The following is a 24451-nucleotide window of genomic DNA, read 5'->3' as shown; positions in this document are numbered from 1 at the left end:
CCGGGGCTCTGAGGCCGTAGTTGTTCGCGCTCCTCTCGGGGCGCCCGTAGGCCGCGAGCACTGTGCTGTGCTGAGGGGGGCTGAGAGCCACATGTGAACCGGCGGCCGGCTGCGGGGCGGTGGGGGGCGCCGCGACCCGCTGGGCAAAATGACATCGCGGAGGTGAGGCGGCTGCGAGCCCGGCGTTGGGGTTCGTGAGGGGGGGGGGGGGCGGCGGGGAAGAGGGCGCTGTGTTGGACTGAAGGGCTTTTTTCATGCTACTCTCTGTATGCGGTGTTTGTCTGCTTTCTGCTGTCCTCTGTGGGTTAAGGTAAACGTGGCTCTCAAAGAGAATTGGTGTAGTAATGTGGATGTTGTGTTCCTTTTTATTGTTTAACCTGCCTGCTCATAAAATTGAACCGTCTCTTCGAGTAGAGGAACTGTAGTGGAGCGAGGCTGCTGTGAGCTTGTAAGGCCTCACCAGGAGTGCTGTGTCCAGACCTGGGGCCGCCAGCATAGCAGTGATGTGGAGCTGTTGGAGTGGGTCCAGAGGAGAGCTGTGAGGTGCTCGGCAGGCTGGAGCACATCACCTACAAAGGAAGGCTGAGGGCTGCTCAGTCTAGAGAAGGTGCTGGGGAGATCTCATTGCAGCCTTCTAGTGCTTGAGGGGTGTTATAAGCAGGGGGAGTGGGTTTTTACCCTGTGTAATAGTGGTAGGGCAAAAGGGAATGGGTTTAAGCTGAACGATTTAGGAATAAATTCTCTATAGGGTGGTGAGGCTGTGGCAGTGCTGCCCAGAGCTGTGGTGCCCCATTCCTGAATGTGCCTGAGGCCATGGATGGGCCCTGGGTAGCCTGAGCTGGGGGGCACCCAGCCCTGGGTAGCCTGAGCTGGGGGGCACCCAGCCCATGGCGGCTGCAACTTGATGGGTTTTAAGGTTCCCTCTAGCCTAAGCCATTCTCCAATTCCATGAAGTTTTTCAACACCAGGTTATCCTCTCTCTTGTTCTGCTTACCTTGGTGCAGTGAGGTTGGTTGATTCTCAGTTGGGCTGTAGCTGAGCCCAGCTTTTAGATCTCAGGTATGTGTGGGATCTGCAGAGCGTGTTGGGTTTTGTGCCTACTCCCACCTACACGCTGGGACGGGTGTGCAGCGCCTTTCAGAAACACTTGTGGGCCTTCCTGCTGTCAGGGAAGTTTGTATTTTAATTTGAGACTGAAAAATATAAGCTGGGGCCTAAAAATAGGAATAACTAAGCTCCCAGTCACCACCTCCACAGATGCTGAGACCCAAAGCTGATTTTTATCTCTCCTGCACTTGAAAAGATGATTGGAAAAGCTCAGTCACTGCATGGAAAAATGTATTGATTTTTTTCTTTCCTCTGTCTCTTCAATTTGATAAAAGTCTGCTGGCAGTGTTGGACTTGTGAAGCACAGATTCTGCTGACTTTTTTCTTCACTGTGCAAAATGCAACTGTATGCTTATTTAAAAAGTAATGATAAAATAGCAGTGCTGTGTTTTCTGCCATGTCACAGTTTTCAGCAAAAGGTTTCTTGCTTAGCTAACATCCCTCGCTTTTGTAAATGAGACTCCAACTGTTCTACTGCATTTCTGCTGATGTTTTTACCTTTCTGTAAGCTAACAAGTGACTTGGAACTGCTGCTGAACCCCCAAAGTGGAATTGCTGTATGGAGTGTTCTGTGCTTAGTGGCACAGTTGGTTTAATTAGAGTGTGGGTTTACACGTATGTGTGTTGGTTTTCTTAGTTGTGCTTCTTGGCTGTGATGTCCTTCACTTGGGATAGCCTCTGCACCTGCTCATAATAGAGATTGGAAAAGGAAAGAAGAAAATAAGTCTAAAATGCATTCCATCCCTATAAAAGGAAGCATAGGAGAAAGTCCTCCATGGGGGTTATGTTACTGATAGCTGTGCCTGCAGCCCCCTTTGCTCTCTCCCCCCGTTTTAGAAGGGATGCAGCCACAAGGTTCAAAAGCACACATGTGATGGCAGCACTTCAAATGAAGAGATCTCAATCACCGGGCCGGAACCGTTTAAACAAGATCACTAACACCCCCATTTTTCTATTTGGGGTGGCTGACAAATGCATCTTCCTACACAAAGCCAAAAATACAAGGATGAGAGAGCAGGAGAACGAGTTACCGCTAGAACAAAAGTTACATAAAGTGCAATAAAGCCCTCAGTCTCCCAGATGTAGCTTTTCTTTTGCTATACTTTGTAACTTTTTGCCATCTTGAGTAGGAGTGTACCTATGCGTATTTCATGTTTTGAACAGCTCGTATGCTGTTACTTCCAGGTGCACTGAGATTTAGAGTGAGATACAGAAGGTATTGAATTAAACTTCATGGAATGACAAAGTATAATAAATCTGTAGGATTGGTCCCAATAATTTCTCCTTTTTTATGTTTATAGGCATAAATTTAGAGACAAGCAAAGGTATCTTTTGAATCCCACGTGTATTGAAATTGCGTATTAGCTGTTCACAATGTTGCTATGCTATTGCTGTTGCTTTCCCCCTAATGGAAGTAATAATGTTGAGGGTTGGAAGTGTGGTAAATATATTGCCATCTCCCTTAGTTGTTATTTAGTGATCAATTAATCCCAGGTACTGATGCTTGTGCAACGTTTCTTCTGATAACCGCACTGAAAGAGAACTGTTCTTGACCTTCAGTTGGCTATTAGATAAGTGCAGGATTTATTGATTCTTATCCATTTGCTGTAAAAGCTTTTAATGTGTCTTTTCAAGCCCCATGGTGCGCAGGTTTGATTTTCTTTATCTCCACTTAGAGATACAGCAGTGTTCACCAGGTTTTCTTGGTGCAAGCAGGATATTCTTAATTAGTTAAAAAGCAAGATTAACAAGAGGAATCATTTACTTCTGAAATGGAGTTGAGTATAGGTAGTCCTGATTCCCATTTGGATATTCTGGAATCTCTAAAAATCCCAGAATGTTTGCGTGAGATGCTGTGTCTGAATGGAACAGGCTGGGTAAGGGCTTGGTAGGAATGTTGTCTGCTTGTCATGATAGAAGGAATTGCTGAACCAATCAAAGCAATGAAGTCGTAACCCTAAAATTAGGTAAATGCTCTATTTGCTGTTAGAGCAATTTACTGTCAAATGTTGAATATCAGAAGTGCTGCGTAATTTTTTTAGACATGGCATTTTTACAGCTGCAGTGAGATTGGTTGCAGGCTGCTTGCCCTAATGCTTTGCTTTGGAGCAGCTGAGAACCCTCTGCACAGAGGAGCTGCCCGTGTTCTTTGTGCAGATGTGGATGTGCCTTTTTGCTGTGCCCTGCCTAGTGCCTGATTCACAGCAGAGCTGCAGAGTGAAGGAGATAATTGAATCACCAAACAAAAGTCCAGCCAAAGCCCTGAAGCAGTTGTGAGTTGCTGTGTTTGCATCTCTGGCCCATGTGGTGATTTTTCAAGTTATTTTTATTCTACAGTTTGTTGCCTGAAATCGCGCCTTGCTCCGCAACCGTTCCATGGCAGGGGGTTGGAAGTAGATGATCTTTAAAGTTTCCTCCAACCTAAGCCACTCTATCATCCTCAATAAGAAGTCCTCTCACCTACAACAGAGGTGCAGCTTACAGTTTGTTGAGCTCTTACAGTTGTGTAGGAGAGCAATAAAATCCCTCAACTACAGATAAGAGGAATCGCAGCTGCGTTAACTGAACGGCTAAGAATAAGCCAGTGCCATAGGTGGGGACACCGAGCTTCTGAGATGTAGACCATATACAGCTCTCCTTTGGCAGGGCACTATATTAGTCACTCATTAGGCCACTCGTGGGTGGTGAATATCAATATGGGGTTCCTTGATGCTTGTATTTAAGCGTGGTACGTTTGGGTGAGAAATTGCCGATGGTATTCAGAAGGCAGAGTGGCAAACTGGTGTCTGGCAGCAGTCAGCACCCTGTGCCCTTGGGGGTGGAAGGAACCTGGGTAGCTGAGCAGGTCGTCCTCAAGTGGAGACCCTTCTTGGCTGGTGGTCATCCTGTATGCTCAAGGATGAGGTTCAGTTGAAATTTCAACCTTTAAAATGTTGTCTGATAGCGCTTTGGATGGTTTAAGTATTTTCCCTGCTTGTTTTTCAGTGTCTTTGTCTTGTCTTCCAGCGAATGAAAAACACACTATTCCATCTGTGTTTCTGTTGTGTACCTTCCTTTGATAGCACTGCAGTCTGGATGTGTGTAGTATAACTCTTTGACTTGCAAGGAATCTCTTACCAATATAGAAAACAGCAATGCAATATAAAAAGTGCAATTTATACATTTTAAGTAGAAATTCTTACTGAATTTTGAGCAAAATTCAGCCCTGTCTTTGCAGCAGCTGTGTAGTTCTGTTTAGTTCTGTCGCATAGATTAACTTTGAAAATGAGACTCTTCTATTTACTTGTTCTCTTTATTTTTAACCTCATGTAGATGGTTTCATCCAAATATTACTGGGGTGGAGGCAGAAAATCTACTGTTAACAAGAGGAGTTGATGGCAGCTTCCTGGCACGGCCCAGCAAAAGTAACCCTGGAGACTTCACACTCTCTGTTAGGTATGTTTAAATGTTCTGTCTTTCTTCCCAAGGTGTTCATTGCGTGCTGTTCTTTGGAGAAAGAGTCGTAAATTAACTGTTTGTAAGAGATGAAATAATGCACGGATCTCTGCCCTTCTCTCTGTTTCCCCTGAAGAAGTTCTCAAGTATCTTTACCCAACTTGGGGAATCTGCAGTTTGGGGATATTGTAAAGATAGAGAAGTTAAGGGGAAGCAGAAGTAAATTAATAATTGTATTACTGTATGCCCTTTAAAAATGTATTTGATAACCATTTGAAAGTAGCAGAGGTTATCTGAATTGCTGATCAAACACCTGCAAGGAAATGCTGTCCTGACTTTTTTCTTATAGGAAAAAATCAGCAAGTCTTTAAGGTCAGCTGTGGTGTTGTTCCAAACCAGACCTTTTGTAACACTTATCCCACTGTCAGTGCATATGTAGTGGTAGGGACAAGGAAAAGAGAGCAAGAGGAAGTAGATAAAGGAAAAAGGAAAAGTGGGTTTGGTGATAAGAGTGGTACTACTGGGATACCTTTGTGATAATGGGCCCTGTTTAACAGACGGGGCCTCTTTCAGGGAGCTGTGCTTTGTTAATACAAGAAACTCCAGGACTAAATGGTTTACATTTTATTAAAAGAGAGATTCTAGAAATTAGTGTGAAAGTCCAGCAAAAGCAGCAAACAAGCTCTGATGGGTGTCCTGCAAAAGCTGAGTTCTTTCCTCACCCTTCCACCCCTTGTGCTTGTGAGTGCAATTCTGGGGGATCCAGAGAATTTCTGTTGCAGACTGCAGGACCCTGGAGCTTGCTCTGGCTTAGGGAATTCCTTTGCCACAGAATTATTGTTATTTTTTTCTTATTATTAACAGTTACAAACTGTTGGGCAGCCCCTCCCCCTTCTTGCAAGCCACCAAGATGTGGCTGAAATACATTGCAGAAATATGCACTAGATCAACTGTTCTGCCATATTTCATTTGGAAAGTGATGCAAAAGTCTGGATTTCTCCAACTGTGAAAACAGAACTGAGTATAAGAGTGGTTTATTGGAAATCAGCTGACTTACATGGTTTCTTCCTTTGTTTCAAACATTAGGCGAACTGGAGCTGTCACCCACATCAAGATCCAGAACACAGGAGACTACTATGACCTCTATGGAGGAGAGAAGTTTGCTACGTTGGCTGAGTTAGTCCAGTATTACATGGAGCATCATGGGCAGCTCAAAGAAAAGAATGGAGATGTGATAGAGTTGAAATATCCACTGAACTGTGCTGATCCTACTTCGGAAAGGTCAGAAATGGTGGTGAAAACCTCACTATCCATGTGCTTCTTAATAAGTGCATGCCATCCCCATAGGATCTGCTTCTATTTGGTGGGAGGGTAGTCACTATCATACTAAAGTTAATCCCCCCTGAATTCAGTGAGATTACTTGCGAAGTTGACTCAATAAATGTGGTTAGAAGTAAAATAATTTGTGCTGAACAAAATAGATCTTGAAGCTTTCTTCCTGGCATGATAGAATACTGGAAAAGAGGGCAGAGTTCCCTTGATTTTTAGTGGGAGAATGATTTATAGAATTTCTCTTAGTGATCTCTGAATCTGTAGTGCCTTGGAATTCCTTGCAGTAATATTTGTGTGCAATTTTATACATTTTTTTCCCACAAATGTATATATATTTAATATATATATTTAATATACATATATTTAAGAAAGTAAATCCTTAAACTGCTCAAACTGATGGTTTTATGAGCATGGCTAATAAGGAGCATCTGAAACTTCTGCCATGCTGAGGATGTCTGTGCATGACGGAAATATCTCTGGCCAGTAGATGTCAGTTTATCCTCAGATAAGGAAGATATGAAACAAGCTCCCTCATGCCTCAGTGTGGCTTGTATTTAATGGCTGTGGGGAGAATTCTTGCATTTATGTGATTTATCCTGCTCAGTTCCTAATGTGATGGAAGAGTAGGGTCTTAAAGGTACTGAGTTCCCAGAGCATTATTGGGAAACCCTCACGAAGCTAACAGACCAAGAGTAAATGCCTGTGCTGAGGAGAAAGTTGCTGTATGAACTTGTATTTATTGGACTTCAGGGGATTCATTTGTACTGCTGTACAGGATCCAAATGAAAGCTTTGTTTGAAACTTGCATAAAATGCAAATTTCAGGGCTTGTGGAAGTGCCTGCTTTGAAGTGTTCCTGCAGTTGCTCGTGTTTATGTACACGTACGCTTCCAACAGTTTATTATAAACTATGAACCTTTCTGTAGTCTGGGACTTGTTCAGTGTCCATTTTAGGGTTTCCCTTTGTAATAACTTGTTATACCAAGCGGATTCAACCATGGCTGGAATGACTATTAGAGTGCTGTCTTCATTTAAAGGTGGTTTCACGGGCATCTCTCTGGAAGAGAAGCTGAAAAACTGTTAACAGAAAAAGGAAAACATGGAAGCTTTCTCGTGCGTGAGAGTCAGAGCCACCCTGGGGACTTTGTTCTTTCTGTCCGGACGGGAGATGATAAAGGAGAGAGTAATGATGGGAAATCTAAAGTGACACATGTCATGATTCACTGCCAGGTATGATGAAGCAGGAGCTTCTTTAACAGTACTGCTGCTGTGTGCAGAGGGCTTATTCTAACAAGAGGGCCTTTCTGCACTTTGCTAAAGACATGAATGTATTTCCACTTTTTCCTGTGGTAACGTATGTGTGATATATGTCATCTGGCTGATCAAATGGAATAGATTTGCTTCTGATTGCATCAGAAGTCTGTCTTAAAGCCTTTTGCTGATGGAGCTTTTAATGTTTGTGAACCTTAAGTGAGATGCTGTCTGCTGTATGGATGATATCAGGACAGGAGTAATTGGACAAATAGAGACCTGTCCATGTATGTCTGTTGCTCCTGTTATTTCATAAAGTCTCACCTGAGAGTGATCAACAGAGTGTAAACAAGCCTGAGTATTTAATGTAAAGAACACTTTAAATATTAATATAGAGTGGTCCATCATTTCAATATTTATGTACTTAAGTTATGGTCTTTAAATATTTTTGTGCATAACAGTGGCTTGCTCAATACTGAAATCTGTGACTTTTGTTTTTGTTATGTAAAACTGTAATTGTTACAGCTGTATAAAAACTAAAATGTAGTAGGAGGAAACAGTTTAGAGACAGAGAAGAGGATGTTGTCCTCCATAATGTGTGTTTCTTGTTGTCTACCATCTACTAGCAGAAGAGTTCTACTGGATTTTTCTATGTGTAGTTTGAAAAATTTCTCTTATGTTGTGTAGTCTAAATGTTATATCAGTGCAGACTTGATGAAGTTATTTTGTTTTGATGACTGACAATCTGTTTTTAAGGATCTAAAATATGATGTTGGTGGAGGGGAGAAGTTTGACTCTCTGACAGACCTAGTAGAGCATTATAAGAAGAACCCTATGGTAGAAACTTTGGGCACAGTATTGCAACTCAAGCAGGTGAGTGAATGGAGAAAACACCACTAACTTCATTAATTTCAATGTATATTGTTGGGGAAGAGTGGGCTTTTCTGTGTGTTCTGTGTGACATCATAACTTTTGAAATGTGAAAATGAAGGAAACTTCATGAAACTGGTTGATAAAATCACGTAAGTCTAAACTGGGATAATCTTGTGCTGCTGGTAAAGAATAGACTTTGTAATGCATGTAGAATTTCTTGTAACTTCATTATGATCCATAGGGATTGCAAGGCTAGTTCACAGATGAAACAAGTTATTAAGAACAACTGTGAAACCAAAAGCATTTGTTCCTTACTCCCTTCCTTTCTTCCCTCACTTCCCCTAGAATGTGTAAATGGTGAAGTCCTGGATCTTAGAATTGCCTGTGTAATGTAAACTTAGTGTAGGGAATTTGTGTTTTTAACTGTCTTTTTAGTTGTCACCTTTATTTTGTTTTTCCTAGCCCCTGAATACCACCCGTATTAATGCTGCAGAGATTGAAAGCAGAGTGCGAGAGCTAAGCAAGCTAGCAGAGACTACAGATAAAGTCAAGCAGGGCTTCTGGGAAGAATTTGAGGTACCTCATTGTATTTCCAATGTTATGTTATGGTATTGAATCTCTGTAGTACTTCTAAGAGGTTTGTTACTGCCTTCCTGACAATAGCTTGGCTTTGCTTCAATCACTTCAGATCCCAGCTTTTGCTCCTTTCTCCTGTGTCAGGTAATAATGTGTTAAAACAGTTCCATTCCTGCGTCTGTTAATAAAATGATTCAGATATTTTTCCTTTTTCCTAACTGAGAGGTAATTACATTCTGTTGTTCATTCTGACCTAAATGCATTTCCTCCTGTTATCCTTCCCATCATGAGGGAGCCTTCCTACAACTGGCACCACATCTACCCCACCAGGACAATCAGTTGGACTCAGTCCTGGGACCCTTTTCTCCATGAGTGCAGGGGGAGGTCTTTAGGCTGGATTTTTATTTCTGGAGGCAAAAGCCTGATTCCTAGCCTCTGTTGACTATGTTGACTATTTGTAACCTGTTGTGATTGGGAAGCAATACAATAGCAGTATCTGATACAGTTGGAACACGTAAGTGTGCTTTGCATATGAAGGGAACTAGGCCATGCTTTCTGTTGCTTCACCCAGTGGGATGTTCTGAGTTGTACTCTGTTGTGATTAAGAGGCAGTGGGATTTCTCAGTCCATATGTGCTATTGCACTTGAGTTTGTGGCTCCTTTGGTAGCCACTTTTGAGGGATCTTAAAACTATTGTGAAGAGGCAGGCCTCAGATTAGTTGAGTCTAGTGTAGTAGAAATGCAAGTCATGGCTTGAACCAGTGATTGAGCACCTGGTGGGAAGGCAGGGCCAACCCAGGGGAGCTCAGGTGGATGCAGAGCAGCTGAGTGACTTGAAGGGGTGAAGCCAGGATCCACTCCTGCCCAGATAGGGTTGGCAGTGGAGGCAAGAGGATCTTGCTGGATATGGCTGCATATTTGAGGCCTTCCAAGGGTAAGCAGATTCTTTTCTTTGTTTCCATCTCTGGCTGCTGCATCCTAACATTTTTCTGACAACTGGATTGACTTAAAAACTGTGTGCGCGTGATGATCACGGCCAAAAGTTTTGGTCATTACTTTATTATAATGAAGAGACTTGTATCACTCACTTCAGAGTGAATTGTAGGACTGTACCAGCAGATGGCAACAGGAAACTGGAAAGTCTTGTGATCCCAGATCTTTGACAAAGAAGCTGATTTTGGCTGTGTGATGCTATTTTGAGGAACTTCTTGAAAATTGATGGATTTGCAGAGCACCATTCTTGAAGAAACTCATTTATGGTCAGACACGCTCATTAGCTCTGCAGTCTGTTCTGAGACTTTTAGTGGGAGTTGAAAAATAAAACCATGAAGAATCATTGAATTTTACAAAGATATAACAAATTTCTGTAGGAATTTGGTGGAATGTAGGATAGTGAGATCACAGCTGGTAGGGGTGGTAATCGTAAACAGAGTATTAAACTTCCTCTTCTTTCTCACCTTAATATCTGGCCTTGACCAAGGACTGCAGAGTTGTTCTTAGCCTGAACACTGCAGTTTTAATGCCATGTTTTCTCATTCGTCTCAGGTAAGCTGCGGCTGCCAGTCCTGGTGGGAGGAGGCAGGGGGCAATCTCCAGTCTGTCTGTGGAGCTCTTCATGCCCTGTTGTGCTTTGGCAGTCCAGATGGTAGCTGTAAATTACTTGTCTTTAGGCATATTGAAGAATGCCTCTTGTCCTGTTAAGCGTCAGACAGAAATGTTGACAGTCTTTGTAACACTTCTGCTTCTGGAAAGTGACTGAGGAGCTTTGTGCTTGAATGGTACAGAGAAATTGAGGACTCTGTACCTAATTTATTGTTGCGTTGTGTACCTCTTGTAATGAGCTTGTTAGAAGTCTTTGTACTTGTGGATCTTTCCTTAGGGATGCTCAAAGCAGTAACCATTAACCGTGTGAAATAAAGATGTTTGAAGTTAGTTTCAACACAATTACTTCCATTTTTTTTTTAACCTGCTAGCAAAGTTTAGCTTTTGGCTCTTTGCTTGGCTTTTCACTTTGCAGAGACTCAGAAGTGTTAATATTATACAGAGGTGCTCTGTGATAATGGCAGTCAAAAGACTTCTGCATTATGACAAGAGTTGAGCTTACTGCAAACAAATGCTTTATGGGTGCATACTTGCTGTGCATTATGTACATGAAACCTCACAGTTCTGTGCTGCTTTTGTTCTTTGGATTCCCTGTCTTTAGGATGAGCTTAACTGTCCAAGGTCACTAAGTGGAGGTGGTAATGATAACACAGACTGAAATAGAAGTGTGCAAATGTGTCTGACATGCCTGAGCTTTAAAGTAAAAGTAATCTGTGAAGGAATATTAAGGTGGTGTTAGAGAAGAGAGCAGCTTCCAAAGCCAGAGTGTTTCTTTTGGGCAGACTGATACTGCTTTTGAGATTAAAACTTGGAGCAAAACCATTGAGATTCTGCTCCCTTTGGCTTCATTGCAAGTACGTGGATTTGCTACTAAGCACTACTGCTATGAGGTATGGAATTACTGTTGTCCCTGTCGTTATTAATTGGGAACCAGACACTGAGAAATTAGGGCCTTGCCAACGAGAGAAATCCCCATGCAGATTTACTGCTTCTGCACTAGGATGATTTATGGAGAACCATGTAGGTAGTTACCTAACACCTCCCCGATCCACCAGCATGGTAATGTGAGAAATCTGAGCAAAATATGTTTGGATGTGAATTAGTGAAATGGCCTTGTTTCAATAGGAGAAAGGGAGTCATGTTTTGCTCCCAGGTGTACTGGCCTACCCTTATTTGTCAGCCAGCTTCGTAGCACCTGTGTCTGTGAAAAGGATTCACTTAGAAGGTTAGCTACTTTTCTATGAAGAGTAAAGCACAAATTGCAAAGTACTGTTGTTGCACTCAGTGCTAATTGGCTTTCTAGCTTTCTAATGCCATCTGTGTGTTTTGAATATTCTCATCCTATTGTGGTTTTAAGGGAATAGAAAAGAATATCTTAATATTCTGCTTCTAACAGCTGAAGGACTTTTCACTCCTTGAAACTGAGACAGCTGCTTGTGTTGGTGTGCTTTGGTGGGCTTTCTGTAAGCTCCTTCCTTCCCTTTGGCTGCCTAGAGATGATCTGGCTGCAGCCTGCAGGATTTCAGGGATGTGGTTTTGGGACTTTCCAGCAGCACTGCTATGGATTGGTAATAGCTGAAGGAAGGGAATAAAGCTAGTAAGACCTAGAGAAATCCAGTACAGCTCAGGTAGAGAATCCTGTCACTGGTGTTCCTGTGTTTGTGTCAGTGCCTTTTCATACCTTGAAAGCAATGCTGTATTGTAGTTAGAGTGAAGAAACCCAGGAACTCTCTCTGACTGCTGATTGGTATTATAATCAAGTGTCATTATTTTAACGAGGGAAGGATCACGATAATAATGATGATAGTCTTTGTCTTTTTTGTGCTCTTACTGACACCAGTTATTTGTGCTGTTTTTCTGCAGACTTTACAGCAGCAAGAATGCAAACTTCTCTATAGCCGTAAAGAAGGTCAGCGTCAAGAGAACAAGAACAAAAATAGATACAAAAACATTTTACCCTGTAAGTACTGATTTCTTATGTAAGCCCATTACTCTTCTGTGCTTTGCTATTTTAGATGGTAAAGACAGGGTTAATTAAACAACAGTATGCTTTTTCTTCTCTGTAGTGGTAAGCCCTTCCTTTATGTTGTCAATATTAGTTCCATACAGCTTCCAGTTCAAACATTTATCCACTATAGATGCAGATATTTTGATTCTGAAATATTTATCTTCAGCTTTCACTAAACAGTTTAGGGATATGATGCTTTTATTTGGCAAACTGGAATGCTTACACTTAAGAGGATTAATCTGTGGTACAAAACTGCATAGTGCAAACCCAGCAGAGTTTGAGACCATTTGTGTTGATTTAGATAAACACTTGCTTTGTGATCTTTGTTGTGAACTGGAAACTTGTTTTAACAGAAACAGGAAAAGGGTTGGGTGTTCTAGCAGTGATTTGCAGAGTTTCACAATGTAGCAGTTTCTAGTAGCAGTAAGAAAGTACCTGTTGGTTGAATACTTAAAAATAGCTGTATGCTTACAATTGTACCATGCAGCTGCTTGACATATAAATATATTCTTCCAGTTGATCATACCAGAGTTGTTCTGCATGATGGTGATCCAAATGAGCCTGTTTCAGACTATATCAATGCTAATATTATTATGGTAAGTATGCCCCACCTAAATGAGTCTTGTAGGCACAACCTTTGCTTACTTTTTAACTTACTCTTTTAAATCTAAGTTAGTCTTCTAAAAATGAGCGTTTGTCACCATTTCTTAAATTGTTTTTGTCTCTAGCCTGAGTTTGAAACCAAGTGCAACAACTCAAAGCCAAAAAAAAGCTACATTGCTACTCAAGGTTGCCTGCAGAATACAGTGAATGATTTTTGGAGGATGGTGTTCCAGGAGAATTCTCGAGTTATTGTTATGACAACAAAAGAAGTTGAAAGAGGAAAGGTAAAAATAAACTTAAGCTGGTCTCTGGAGAAGTCATGACATCTGTGTGCGTGAATGGTCTGACTTGGTTGTATTGACTCCCATGCTGAAATGCGTCGTGCCATCGTGGTCTTAGGAAACTCGCTGCTTAATTCTGTAAGGTGCTGAATGTTCTTTCTTAATTGATGCCTGTGGGAATTGAGGACGCACTCCTATTGTATCACAAGGCCTCCCTTTTGTAAGGATTGTCTAATTCTAGCTACTGAATGTGAATCATTGCATTGTGAGAATACCCAGAGAATGAGACAGTGGAAAGCTAGGTGCTGCAGACAAACGTTCTGCCTACTTGAAGGGGTAAATTCCCTGTTCATGAAGCAACAGTATAGCCATTTTATTTTAGTTTACCGAGTTTGTGTGGACTTCATAAAAGAAACAAATTATGGGATGTTATTAGAATGAGAATGAATTCAGAGGATATTGCTTCCTAAGTAAAAACTGCAAGTCTACATGAGTATGTCCACATAAAAATCACTTTTTCAGTGACCTTTGTCTTACATCTTTTTTTTTTTCTTGGAAGAGAGAAATTATAGAGTTCCTTTGGAAGAGTTGAATACTTTTTTTGGTGTGTGCTCTGGCTATGTAGAATGCTTTAATATCTGATAACTGATATTGATAGGGATAATAACTGATAACATGATAGGGAAAGAAGGGTGGAAGTAACTACAGCAGAGCATCTCATACTGAATCTTTTGTTGGCAGAAGAATCTTCCCTTGTTCCTGTATTGTAAATCTGCACTAGGCACTGCAAATAAGAAATACTTTTCTACTGTATTTGAGGTTTGGTTTGTTTGCTGTTGCTGGAAGCTGCATCTATCTACCCATTACATTTCTCATCTGATTCTGTGTGGACTTGCATTCACAAGGCAGACAGGAGCTGCTGTTGCAGGAACCAAATGAAAGTAGTAATAGGTTAACCCATCCTTCAGTGCGTGGGATATATCCCTGGACAAAGATAAACTTCAGAGAGAAGCAGCATGCTGAAAGCTCTAGATATCAAAGCCACAGATACATCAGGCCCCTGTCACAGGGTACAGTTCTGTGTAGGTTTGGTGGTTGAATTAGAGCTATGTTAGCCCTTTCTTCTCTGATTCTAAGCAATGAGAAAGCAAATGTCCAAGGTGCATTCCTGTTAAAAATGACTTATATCTTTGACTTGCATTTGCTTTGCAGCCCATTAGGTATTGGCTGTAGAACATCACATAAAGCTGAAGCATTCCCCTGAAAATTCTTCGTATTTTGAAACAGCAGTTGGGTGGAGGTATTGGTAACTGCATTTCAATTCCAGGGCTTTGAAACTATTGAGGCAAAACTGGTATGAAAATCCTAAAAGCAACTGAAAGGAGAGATTGCAGCTACCTCTTTCTGAAATAACTCCCTATTCGATATAGGGAAAAGAAACTTTCCCTTCACATGTGTTTAATGTGTTTAATGTGTTATCTGGTGTCTTCAATGTACTCACAAATGAAAACTTCTGAAAAGTGTTCACGAAGCAGCCTTTGTGTGGATTACTCTTTAAAATCTTGCTTGTTTGTTTTGAATCTTGCAGAGTAAGTGTGTCAAGTACTGGCCTGATGAATATTCCCTAAAGGAGTATGGTGTTATGCGTGTGAGGAATGTTAAGGAGAGTGCAGCACATGACTACACACTAAGAGAACTTAAGCTTTCTAAAGTTGGGCAAGTAAGTATGTTAATAACTCTGTGCTTTTAATCTAGGTTGCAAATAAATTAAAAAAAAAAAATTGCAGAAAGGCTCTTTCTGGGCAATCAATAAGAGCTCTAAGAGATTAATAAATTGAGCCTTGACTCCTTCTTTGAAGTTCCAGCTTTAGCTCCATACATCTTTCTCTTTGTCCTTGGGCTAATTGAAGATTCTTATACCTGAGCTCTTTTTTGGCAGAAGATGCATGACTACAGAGCTTTGAGGAAGTTTGGAAAGAAGCATGAAAGTGCTTTTAAGTAATCATACTTTAGCCTAGCTAAGCATTTATCTGCCCTTTCGTGGAGGTGGTTGTACTAGAAGGAACTGGTTGTATGGCAGTCCAGAATCTAGAAAGAGCTCTTAAGTGAAGACATGTAAGATGGGGACGGAAGCAGTGAATTAGTGTGGGAACAGCACTTTGTTGTTAAGAAACAGAGCTCTTCCCCAGCTTCTGAAAGCGAAGATGGAAATACTGGAAACAGCTCAATGAGAAAAATAGGGAACAGTGGGAGCAGGTAGTGTGATTGACTTGTCAGGCCAAGAAGACAACTTTCCTTCTTTAAATGAGTTGTGGTGCTGTGCTGAGCAGAAGGTTGGGTATGCTGCCTTCTGATCTGACTCAACTTTCTGAAGTAATGCTCTTAGCTGGATTTTGTTCAGAAGCGTTTTTTCACGTGTTGATATCTTCCTTCTAGGGGAACACAGAGAGAACAGTCTGGCAATATCATTTCAGAACTTGGCCTGATCATGGAGTCCCAAGTGACCCTGGTGGTGTACTGGACTTTCTCGAGGAGGTGCACCATAAGCAAGAAAGCATTTCTGACGCAGGACCAGTTGTGGTCCATTGCAGGTACAGTGATGCACTGTGCCTCTGCTTCTGTGGAATTCTGTTGGTTCTTCTTTTTTACATCTACTGATGCATTGCTGGGGATCATGCTTGGACCATTGCTTGGGATCACTGGTCTACCATCCCACCTCATGTGAATGAGATATCACTCCTCATTTTTAATGTATGAATTTTTGTTTTCGATTTGAATAAGGCAAGGAAACATTTGATCTTTCAGTTGTGTCTGATCCAAGGTTGTTAATAATCACCAAGAAACAAAACACTGTTGCAACTTCTACTTCTGTCTCTGTGAAAATTTAGGCCTCTGTTTTCTGTTGTCTGTGTAGTTTGGTTTGTCTTTAGCTGTAGTCTGGAAATCTAATACTGCTTAGTGTTGGACTCCTAACTTAGTGTTTTCATGCCTACTCAGAGCAAAAATGATTATTTTTCTTTTCACAGTGCTGGGATTGGACGAACAGGAACTTTCATTGTGATTGATATTCTTATTGACATAATCAGAGAAAAAGGTGGGTCTCTTCAGCTTTTTGTTTTCTGCTGGGACATTGACACAGGTCATAGGAGCATCACAGTAGAAACAATAGAATGTTGACAGGGGGATTCTAGTATTGTTCCAGAGTGAGTACTTGTTTGGCATAAGAGGGACTCGGTCATTCCTCTTGACTTAAAATTAAGGTGCTGAAATCCTGCTCTACATCAGGATGATGAAAACTTTCAGCTGAGGATTAGCCAGAATCCGATTGCTTTATTTTTATTAATATTTGTTTTTAATTATTTGGTTAAGTCTGTCATGAATTTGTGGCATCAGTCTGCTCACCGTACGTTGAGGAGACCAATCTCTCCGAAAGCAAAGTTTACTTTATTGCTCCCAATCTCATGGGGTTTTTTTTATTTCATAGGTGTGGACTGTGATATTGACGTTCCAAAGACCATCCAGATGGTGAGATCGCAGCGGTCAGGAATGGTTCAAACAGAAGCACAGTACAGATTTATTTACATGGCAGTACAGCACTACATTGAAACGCTACAGCGCAGAATTGAAGAGGAGCAGGTATATTCAGCTGAAGTATAAATTATGTAGGATCATGTCATCACTGGAGCAGGGAGCAGAGTTGCTCATTTGCTGCTTGTGACTTGGAGACTTGACTGCAAGTATGGTAATCAAATTTGAGTGTTAGATACTGTTTTGGATTCTTAAATTATGGAATGAGGTATATTGATCTGAAGGATTGTAAAGCATGTAGTGATCCTACAGAACATCACCCAACAAAAACCACCTAGAGGAGTGATTTATGTGATGAGAACTTTTGGAACATGGGGACAATCACAAGATCTCCCACCTCATTCTTTCTGTTCAAATACTCTCTTGCACTCAAATTCTGCAGTCTTTCACAAAAGCTGCATGGTTTTGTGATAAAAGCTAACTTTCTGTCCGCTGTTGCTCTCATTCTCTGCCCTAACTTCTGGTCATCTGGGACTTATCTTTTTTTCAGAATTTCAGTATCTTCTGCTGCCTTGCTGCTCAGGAGATAAACCCACACAGTTTGTCAGACAGATGTGGGGAGCCATGTGTTCATGGTTAGCTCAGTGCCTGGTGTGAGATTTAAGCCCTGTTTTAGAGGTAGGGTGTGCCAGCTCAGCCTTGGCTCTCTTGTGTGGCTTCTGGCTTCTTTGGAGTGTGACAGAACTGGTTTTATATTTGCCAGCATAACGTAGATGCACTGTTCAGCAGAGGATAGAGTCTTTATTCTTTTCCCCAGGATGGCTGTTTTGTGCTCTGATGCTGATTAGGCACAAAGTGAAGAACATGAAATCCCTCAGGTGTACTTTTTTTCCCGGCTTTGTTGTTTCACTTCACCTTAGAGCTCCCTCACATCTGTGTGTTTGCACAAGCAGGTTTTGAATATGGTCTCTTTCTGTGCCACAATTTATAAAGTGGATCTGTAATTTCTAGAATGCTGTAATGTGGTTTTGAATGGTATTTTGATATTGAGTGGAGCAGTGCATTTCTCTTACAGTGATCAGTTGTTTCATCCTCTATGGTATTACTAGCTCAGGAGGCATGAGAATAAAAGTTTTCCTAAACTGGAAATAGAGCATTGCTTTACATCGTGAAGTCTTGACCTACAAAGGCTAGTGGCAGACACAAAAAAGCAGAATAATACTTTTCAGATAAAAGCAATGCTTTGTGTTGAGTATAGGAAGTAGCATCCAGGAGGAAAAAATAAAGATGTGATGTCATGCAGCACTTACAGCTGTGCTGAAGCAGTGGGTATGTACACATAGCTGCATGCATTTGCATAGGGATGAGTTCTTTATACTCAGAAAAAAAAAAAATTCCCTGGCTTCTCTGCTAACAGTTCCTTCTGCATTGCAGTGCTGAGAACTTCAAGAGTTCCTAGACTTAAATGTTGTGTTGGATATTGCCTGTCATCCTGCAAGTGTGGAAAAGGGGAAATTGGATTTGTTTTGCTATGTCTTTCCTGCAGAGATGTGTACAGTCTTTTACATCTAAGAAACAAGTTGTTTCTGCTGCATCTCTATTATTATGAATTAGAAAGGATAATTGCAGTGAATTAAACTGAAAGAAGAGAAGCCAGGAAGGTGCTTAATCTTGGTTTTTCTATTCCAGTCAGCTTAAGTAATAGAAGAACAGATTGATTCCTCTTAATTTTGCTGTATAGAATATCTGCACCTCAAACTGCTATTCATTATGCGATTTAAAAAAACAAAAAGTAATTAAAAAACCCTCTGATTTGGTGCTTCAGAATATTATTGGCAGGAAGGGGGTTTGTACTCATCATGCTGTTAAATGCACTAGTCAGAACTTTTGCATTTTGTTCAAATCTTTTTAATTTCAGCCTTCCAGGCCGTGGGTTTGGACTCATGGTTGAAGGGGTTTGTAAGGAATAGGTGGGAGGTTGAGAGAGCAAGAAGTTCTGCAGAAGAATAGAAAAAGTTGTAGTCTCAGAAGACTGCTTTGAAAAATTGCAACTTAAAATGCAGTGCAGAGCTTTGTTAATGGAAACTCAGCAGCCAGATTTCCTCAGGGATTCTGCCAATCTCTGCTGTGAGATTGACTCGGGTCTCTTATGTAGTATTTGTTGGAGCATTTAAAAAACAAAATGAAACAGAAACCCTATGTTCTGTAAATGTTTTTAAAGTGAAGCTTTGATTTCAATGTAGGTTGCAGTGTGTGTATGTGTTGTGAATGTTTGTCCTGGAAACAAAGAAGAACCATATCTCTCTTTCCTAGTGTAGCTTTGTTTGCTGGAGCCTTCAGTATCTTTAGATGAATGCCAGCAAAATTGGCTGCAGCTTGTAACATATGTTGCAGAATACAAATGACAGCTTGGGTTCTTTTTATATCAAATCGAATGGCCTAAGATGGTATTTTATTAGAGATCTTGCAAACAGGATTGTTACTCATTTGGCCACATCTCTGAGATGGAAATAAGGTCAGTGGGAGGCGCACTGGCTGCTGCTGTCTGTTAAAGAATGAAGTGTGGTTTCTTCTGCCAAGTGAGACGAAGGTTGTGTGTGAGTGCTGGTTCTTAAGGTTGGTATGTTCAGCTGGAGGTGGTGGTGGGGAGTGCTGAAAAAAGAGGCTTTTCAGGTCTTAGAACAAATAAAGCCAAGCTTTAGTTCCTACCCATATTGTGTGTTATCTATGGAATTGAGCTCTTCGGTGTTCATAGCTAAACCCTTCTAAATCTAATCTGGTTAGTTGTGTAATTTCCGTATTCCTTCAATGAGTTTTTCCTATTTGTTGCTCAAACCTGGCTTTTCCTTGTGTTTTGCTTCACAGAAAAGTAAGAGGAAAGGTCACGAATACACAAACATTAAATATTCTTTATCGGACCAGACAAGTGGGGATCAGAGCCCTCTTCCACCCTGTACCCCAACCCCAACGTGTCCAGAGTAAGTTGGTTTCTGTTGCTAGTGTGCAAGTTTTGAATGGTGCTAATCTCCAGTGATCTTGAATTGACTTACCACAGAGCTTGTGCTTGGACTTTTGCCAGGTACTTTGCTCTTAAACTATTACTATTAAGTGTACAAACTTGGTTTTCTCAGACTGCAAATACTTGCTTCTTTTCAGAATGAGGGAAGATAGTGCTAGAGTATATGAAAATGTGGGGCTGATGCAACAGCAGAAAAGTTTCAGATGAGATGATGTACAGGCTTCAGTGCAAAGGCAGGTATGTATTTTATGTGACTGTGCATATGCAGCCTGGAGTTATAGGGCTTGAATAAAATAGGATAAAACCAGACTATAACAACATTTTCTAATGCTTGAAATGCATGTAATCCATCCACCCTTGAGGAATTTAAGTTTCAGAAGCTAATTTTGATTGAGTTACAGCTATATTTACCCTCTCAAAGCAATACAGAATATTAGCTTGGTGGTGGTTTGTCCTCTTCCCCTGACTCACAGTGGCATAGGTTGGAGGTCTTTATTATTCAGGAGACTGGTGTTCTGTATGATGAGTGGGAGCTGCAGCCTGAACTCCACGTCTTTAAGTGATCCTTGCTCCTGGTCCATGCTAAGGATTTGTGTCCATCTAAAGAGATTAAAAGAACACTTAATCTAATGCTCAGCCTCAGTGAAGATGTATTGAGCAAGATTACTGCTGTGCCTGTGTGGTGTGAGCAGATACAGGAGGAAAACAGTGAAACTGATCTAATATGCTAGCCTTTTACTAAAGGTTTTAAACTACTGTCAGACAGAAATAGTCTTCAAAGTTAGTGTCCTGTGTTCATATTAGTAAAATTAAATCCTTGCTTTTGCTGAAAGAGGAAACTATGATTCTCTTTATATTTTAAATGGCAATTATGGTTTGATTTATGCAGTCAATTGAGTAGATATTGGTTATTGGCTGATAAGTTTATTAACCATGGTTAATGGGCTGTGAATGCAGCAAAAGAACAGCTTCAAATTTAAGGTGTCCTTTCTGTAGTCATTTACTTCTCCTGGATTCTAGCCTAAGGCCTTTCATCTTTTGCCCCATGCTTCTAACGACCTCAGACATCCTATTTTCCCCTTCCCTCTCAGTAGCTGTATGTATGCTTCATCCATTCAGTCCACAATCTTATCTGTACGTGCATAGATGTATCCCACTTAGTCCACTATTTCAAATACATGTTCTCATCTTTTAATGCCAAACTACCGCACAGCTTATAATCAAGATTTGAGATTTTCAGTTGTTTATGGCTGTCTTGAGTCATTATACACTTCTGTATGATGTCAGAACAAGAACAAACTGTTGTGTTATTTTGTACTAAATAGCTCTTATTTCTTTTCCAGAAATGAATATGGTTTTTAAAAAGGTCAAGAAAGAGATGGAAGAAGCTTCACGTGAAAGCTGAACTCTGAAGGCTTGGTACCTTTTTAATTTACGGTTTTAATCCTTCAACAGTAGGCAAAACTTAAGACCATCTAAAGATTGTTTATATCTCTTCTCTCCAATGCCTGATTTACAATTGCTCATTTTCCAAATAAAAGGAAATCCTATCTACAATGTAGACAACTACTTTGTAGAGTCAGTTTTGAATCCAGCAAACTGTTGGATTGTCATCCATGTGGTTTTTTTTTTAAATAGTGTTTTTGTTTCATAATATGGCTATTAGTCGGTTTTGGTGTTTTGTGCATTTGTTTTCATTTGAGCCATTGTGGGTTTTTTTTTTGTCACAGGTGGTGGGAGAACAGTGATATAGATATAAATCTGTTAGACTAATGTAAAATAATGATGGGAACAATACTTGATTGAAAACTGTGGATCACCAGTGTGAGTAGAATCAGCTACGTGGTAAAATTAGTCCTGATACATTTCAAACTCAGACTGAGTTCCGTAAGGGTGAGCAGTATATGAAGGTGCTTGTTGTGGTGACTGATAGCTTTGATTACTACTTAGCTGAGTGGCTGACTGAGCTATTTTTGAGTAATTATGTAAGATAGCCTTTATCAAAGGAAACTTCTTTTACGTGTTCTCTACCCAAAATAGAAATTTACTGTATCTCTCCCAAGGCATGGTGGCCTAATGTAATCCTCTTGTGAGGATACTATCTCTGTTCATTTGTCTGTGTTCATCTATTAAGCAAGAGATTGGATGTGCTGAGTTTGAGGAATTTTAAAATTTGCATGCTGACACCTTAACAGCATAGTGAAAAACAGAGTGAAACAAGTAACCCACTATGCAGGCTCTTAGCTCACTGTAAGGTAAGCCTCTTCTCCCTTCCCCTGGGGAGATGGAAGCTGCTGGGCCTTCTAGTTTTTAGTAAGACCTTAGGACAGAATAAGTGGCTCAATTAAAGTTTTGTGGGGGAAAGCAGTGCATGGAAGCTGGTTATCCACTGAAATTGCCTTGGTTGAAAAGGGCAGAATGAACAGCAAGGCCAGCAGGCTCGTTCTGGTTTGTTTCATCAGACAGGAGTTTATTACCATTCCACCTGAAGTGCCTTTCAGAGCTGCGTTGAAATTGCTGTTCCTATTAGATTAAAAATCATGTTCATCTGAAACCACTTCTGATTGTTGTTAATGAAATGGAGCCCTCTTCTAGAGAGAGACCACAGAACGCCGAGCTGCTGTTGAGCTGCCAGGTAACTGGGTTCCTTCACTTGGTTTGCTCTGTCCTGTTTCCTGGACCAGAAGCTCCCCTTAAAGCTGTGTGCACTAGTGACAAAACCAGTCCCTAACAGTAGGCTCTGGTGGTGTCTTACCAACATCTTCCCCTGCGTTCCTGGGGAAGTTCTGTGACTTCATGGTTAAGGATTTATTGCCATTTCTGTTCAGTGCATACAGATGGTGAGCACTGCATCAACTTGCTGTAGGCATGGTGCAGGGCCAATGAAATTGCATTATTGGCCTTACTAGTGAAATTATGCTAAAGCTTGGAATGTAATTAATGCAGCTTTGTGAAAGGTTAAGTGGGAGATTACATTACCTTTTCCTGAGAGTGCTTAGCAAAATCAAATATTTGAACACTTTGTTTGAACTGAATGAAGGTGCTTCTTTAATGTTAAGCAGAATTTTGTTACTTTGCCTGTTGTCCTTTTTGTCTTCTGAGGCTTTGGGTTTTCTTTTCTTTTTTTTTTTTTTTTTGAACTCCTGTCACCAGCATACCATAATGCATTTTAATGTCGTAGCCTTATAGTCTAATCATAATATTTACTCCCCTTCTCCATCTGAAATTCTGTCGTGATGAGGGAGAAACCTATTCCTCTGGTAGCGAGATCTGTTCTGCATTGCCTGCCTCCTTCCCTGTCCCTGCGTACAGCTTCATCCTGCTGAACAGAGATCAGCTCGAGGTGTTGGTATTTGCACAGAGCAATTGATGGCAGTCTCAATATTTATTTAAAGCTTGGTGTGGAGGAGGTAGATGAATTCTACACTTCATATATTAGAGCAAGGTGGAATGCATGTTCTGTACCAAGCCGAAGTCATGGTGAAAGTCAAGAGAAACCAGAGAAGGATCCTGAATGACTGAACTCTGTTTTGAACTCTGTCAATGTGATGTCTTAAAAGATTGACCTCTATAAGCAGCAATCAGTTATGTGGCCAACATAAGGTTGCCTCTTTCAACCTCATTTTAGCTGTTTAGAAGCTGCCACTGTAGGATTTCTTTTTTTTCCTTGGAGCCAAGGAATTCTTTCTCCAGAATGTGTATTAATCCTGAGGAGTGAACGGTGGAAGAATGTTGATGAGGAGAAGCAGAATCAAAAAGGTTGGGAATAAATACTGTGCTTCTAACCTTCTAACTGGAGTGTTGGACCATGCTGGATGCCAAAGGGGAAACCTTGCAAGAGAAAACCTGCCTGCCCTTCATGCAAGAGCAAGAGAGGGATCATTTTTGGAGCATTAAAAAAGTTGTTTTACACAATGTGTGGTTTTTTATTACGGATGAAGCAAGAAAGAGATACGTCCTTTTGGTTTAGGGGAGATAAGTGAATATGTGGGTTTCATGTATTTCTAGTGAGTTTTTTTTAGAGAAATCTTGTGCATTGATCTGCAAGCTGTGGCTGAATCAGTGGAACAGAAAAGGGATGCAGTTCTGAAGCATTCTGTTAGGGAAGACTTCATACCACAAAGGAAACTTTAACCCAATCCTAAGGCACAACGATTTATGCCAGCATGAATTTGCTGCAGACTTCATTTCACTGAATGTTTCATAGCATACTTTAATTTCAGCTAGCTGTTGTTAGGACTGATTGGTTCTCCTATTAATCCTGACCAAACTGTTACTTCTTCCTCTTAAGATATGTGTCTGAAACACAATTAACCAGGATACAGCTAACGAAACCCTAAAACCCATTTCCTTTTTCATTGTAACGATGGAGAAAATCACAGCTGGTACAAGGATGTGTTGTCAGCTTTTGGTTTGTCATTATTTCAAATTTTTTAATTTTTCCCTTTGAAATAGTGAAACATGTAATTAATAATTTCAAGCCTGTTTATTTATGACCTTATTGTGATTTTTTTTATTACAGTACTAAAAACTAATGAAAAAGGATCTTATTAGGTGGAGTAGACCTTGCATTTTTTTTTCCTGCAGTGTATGAAGTATTGTACCAGAGTATTAAATGAAATTGTAATATTTTATTGAAAAAAATCTCTATCCTTTAAAAGGAATGCATTTAGGATGTCATCAATTTGATGTGAATCATGTAAATGTTGATAATGCGCTGTTTATCATACATTCAGTGTTTCAAAATCCTTGCTTCTTGCCTCTTGCCCATATACATTCTGTAGACCATTTACAATTGTCAAAATGTGACATTAAAATAATAGTTCATGTATAGAAA

At 40.6% G+C, this 24451-nt stretch overlaps 1 protein-coding gene across 1 annotated transcript; it reads left to right on the top strand.

The window, feature by feature from the left end:
* Nucleotides 1-13: 13 nt before the first annotated feature.
* PTPN11 (protein tyrosine phosphatase non-receptor type 11) lies at nucleotides 14-24451 on the top strand. The gene is made up of 16 exons (XM_042828998.1): nucleotides 14-162; nucleotides 4420-4542; nucleotides 5629-5823; nucleotides 6911-7103; nucleotides 7881-7997; nucleotides 8460-8573; nucleotides 12039-12135; nucleotides 12700-12779; nucleotides 12912-13070; nucleotides 14656-14787; nucleotides 15504-15658; nucleotides 16094-16161; nucleotides 16552-16703; nucleotides 19461-19573; nucleotides 19752-19851; nucleotides 20958-24451. The coding sequence occupies exons 1-15, from the start codon at nucleotides 149-151 to the stop codon at nucleotides 19819-19821; spliced, it is 1782 nt and encodes a 593-aa protein (XP_042684932.1). The 5' UTR covers nucleotides 14-148; the 3' UTR covers nucleotides 19822-19851; nucleotides 20958-24451.

The sequence above is a fragment of the Centrocercus urophasianus genome, unplaced genomic scaffold (assembly GCF_019232065.1).
Source record: "Centrocercus urophasianus isolate 14NV4802_14NV808 unplaced genomic scaffold, USGS_Curo_1.0 seq_30, whole genome shotgun sequence".
NCBI lineage: Eukaryota > Metazoa > Chordata > Aves > Galliformes > Phasianidae > Centrocercus > Centrocercus urophasianus.
Note: the sequence above shows the minus strand (reverse complement) of the source record. Positions and strands in the feature narration are given on the sequence as shown.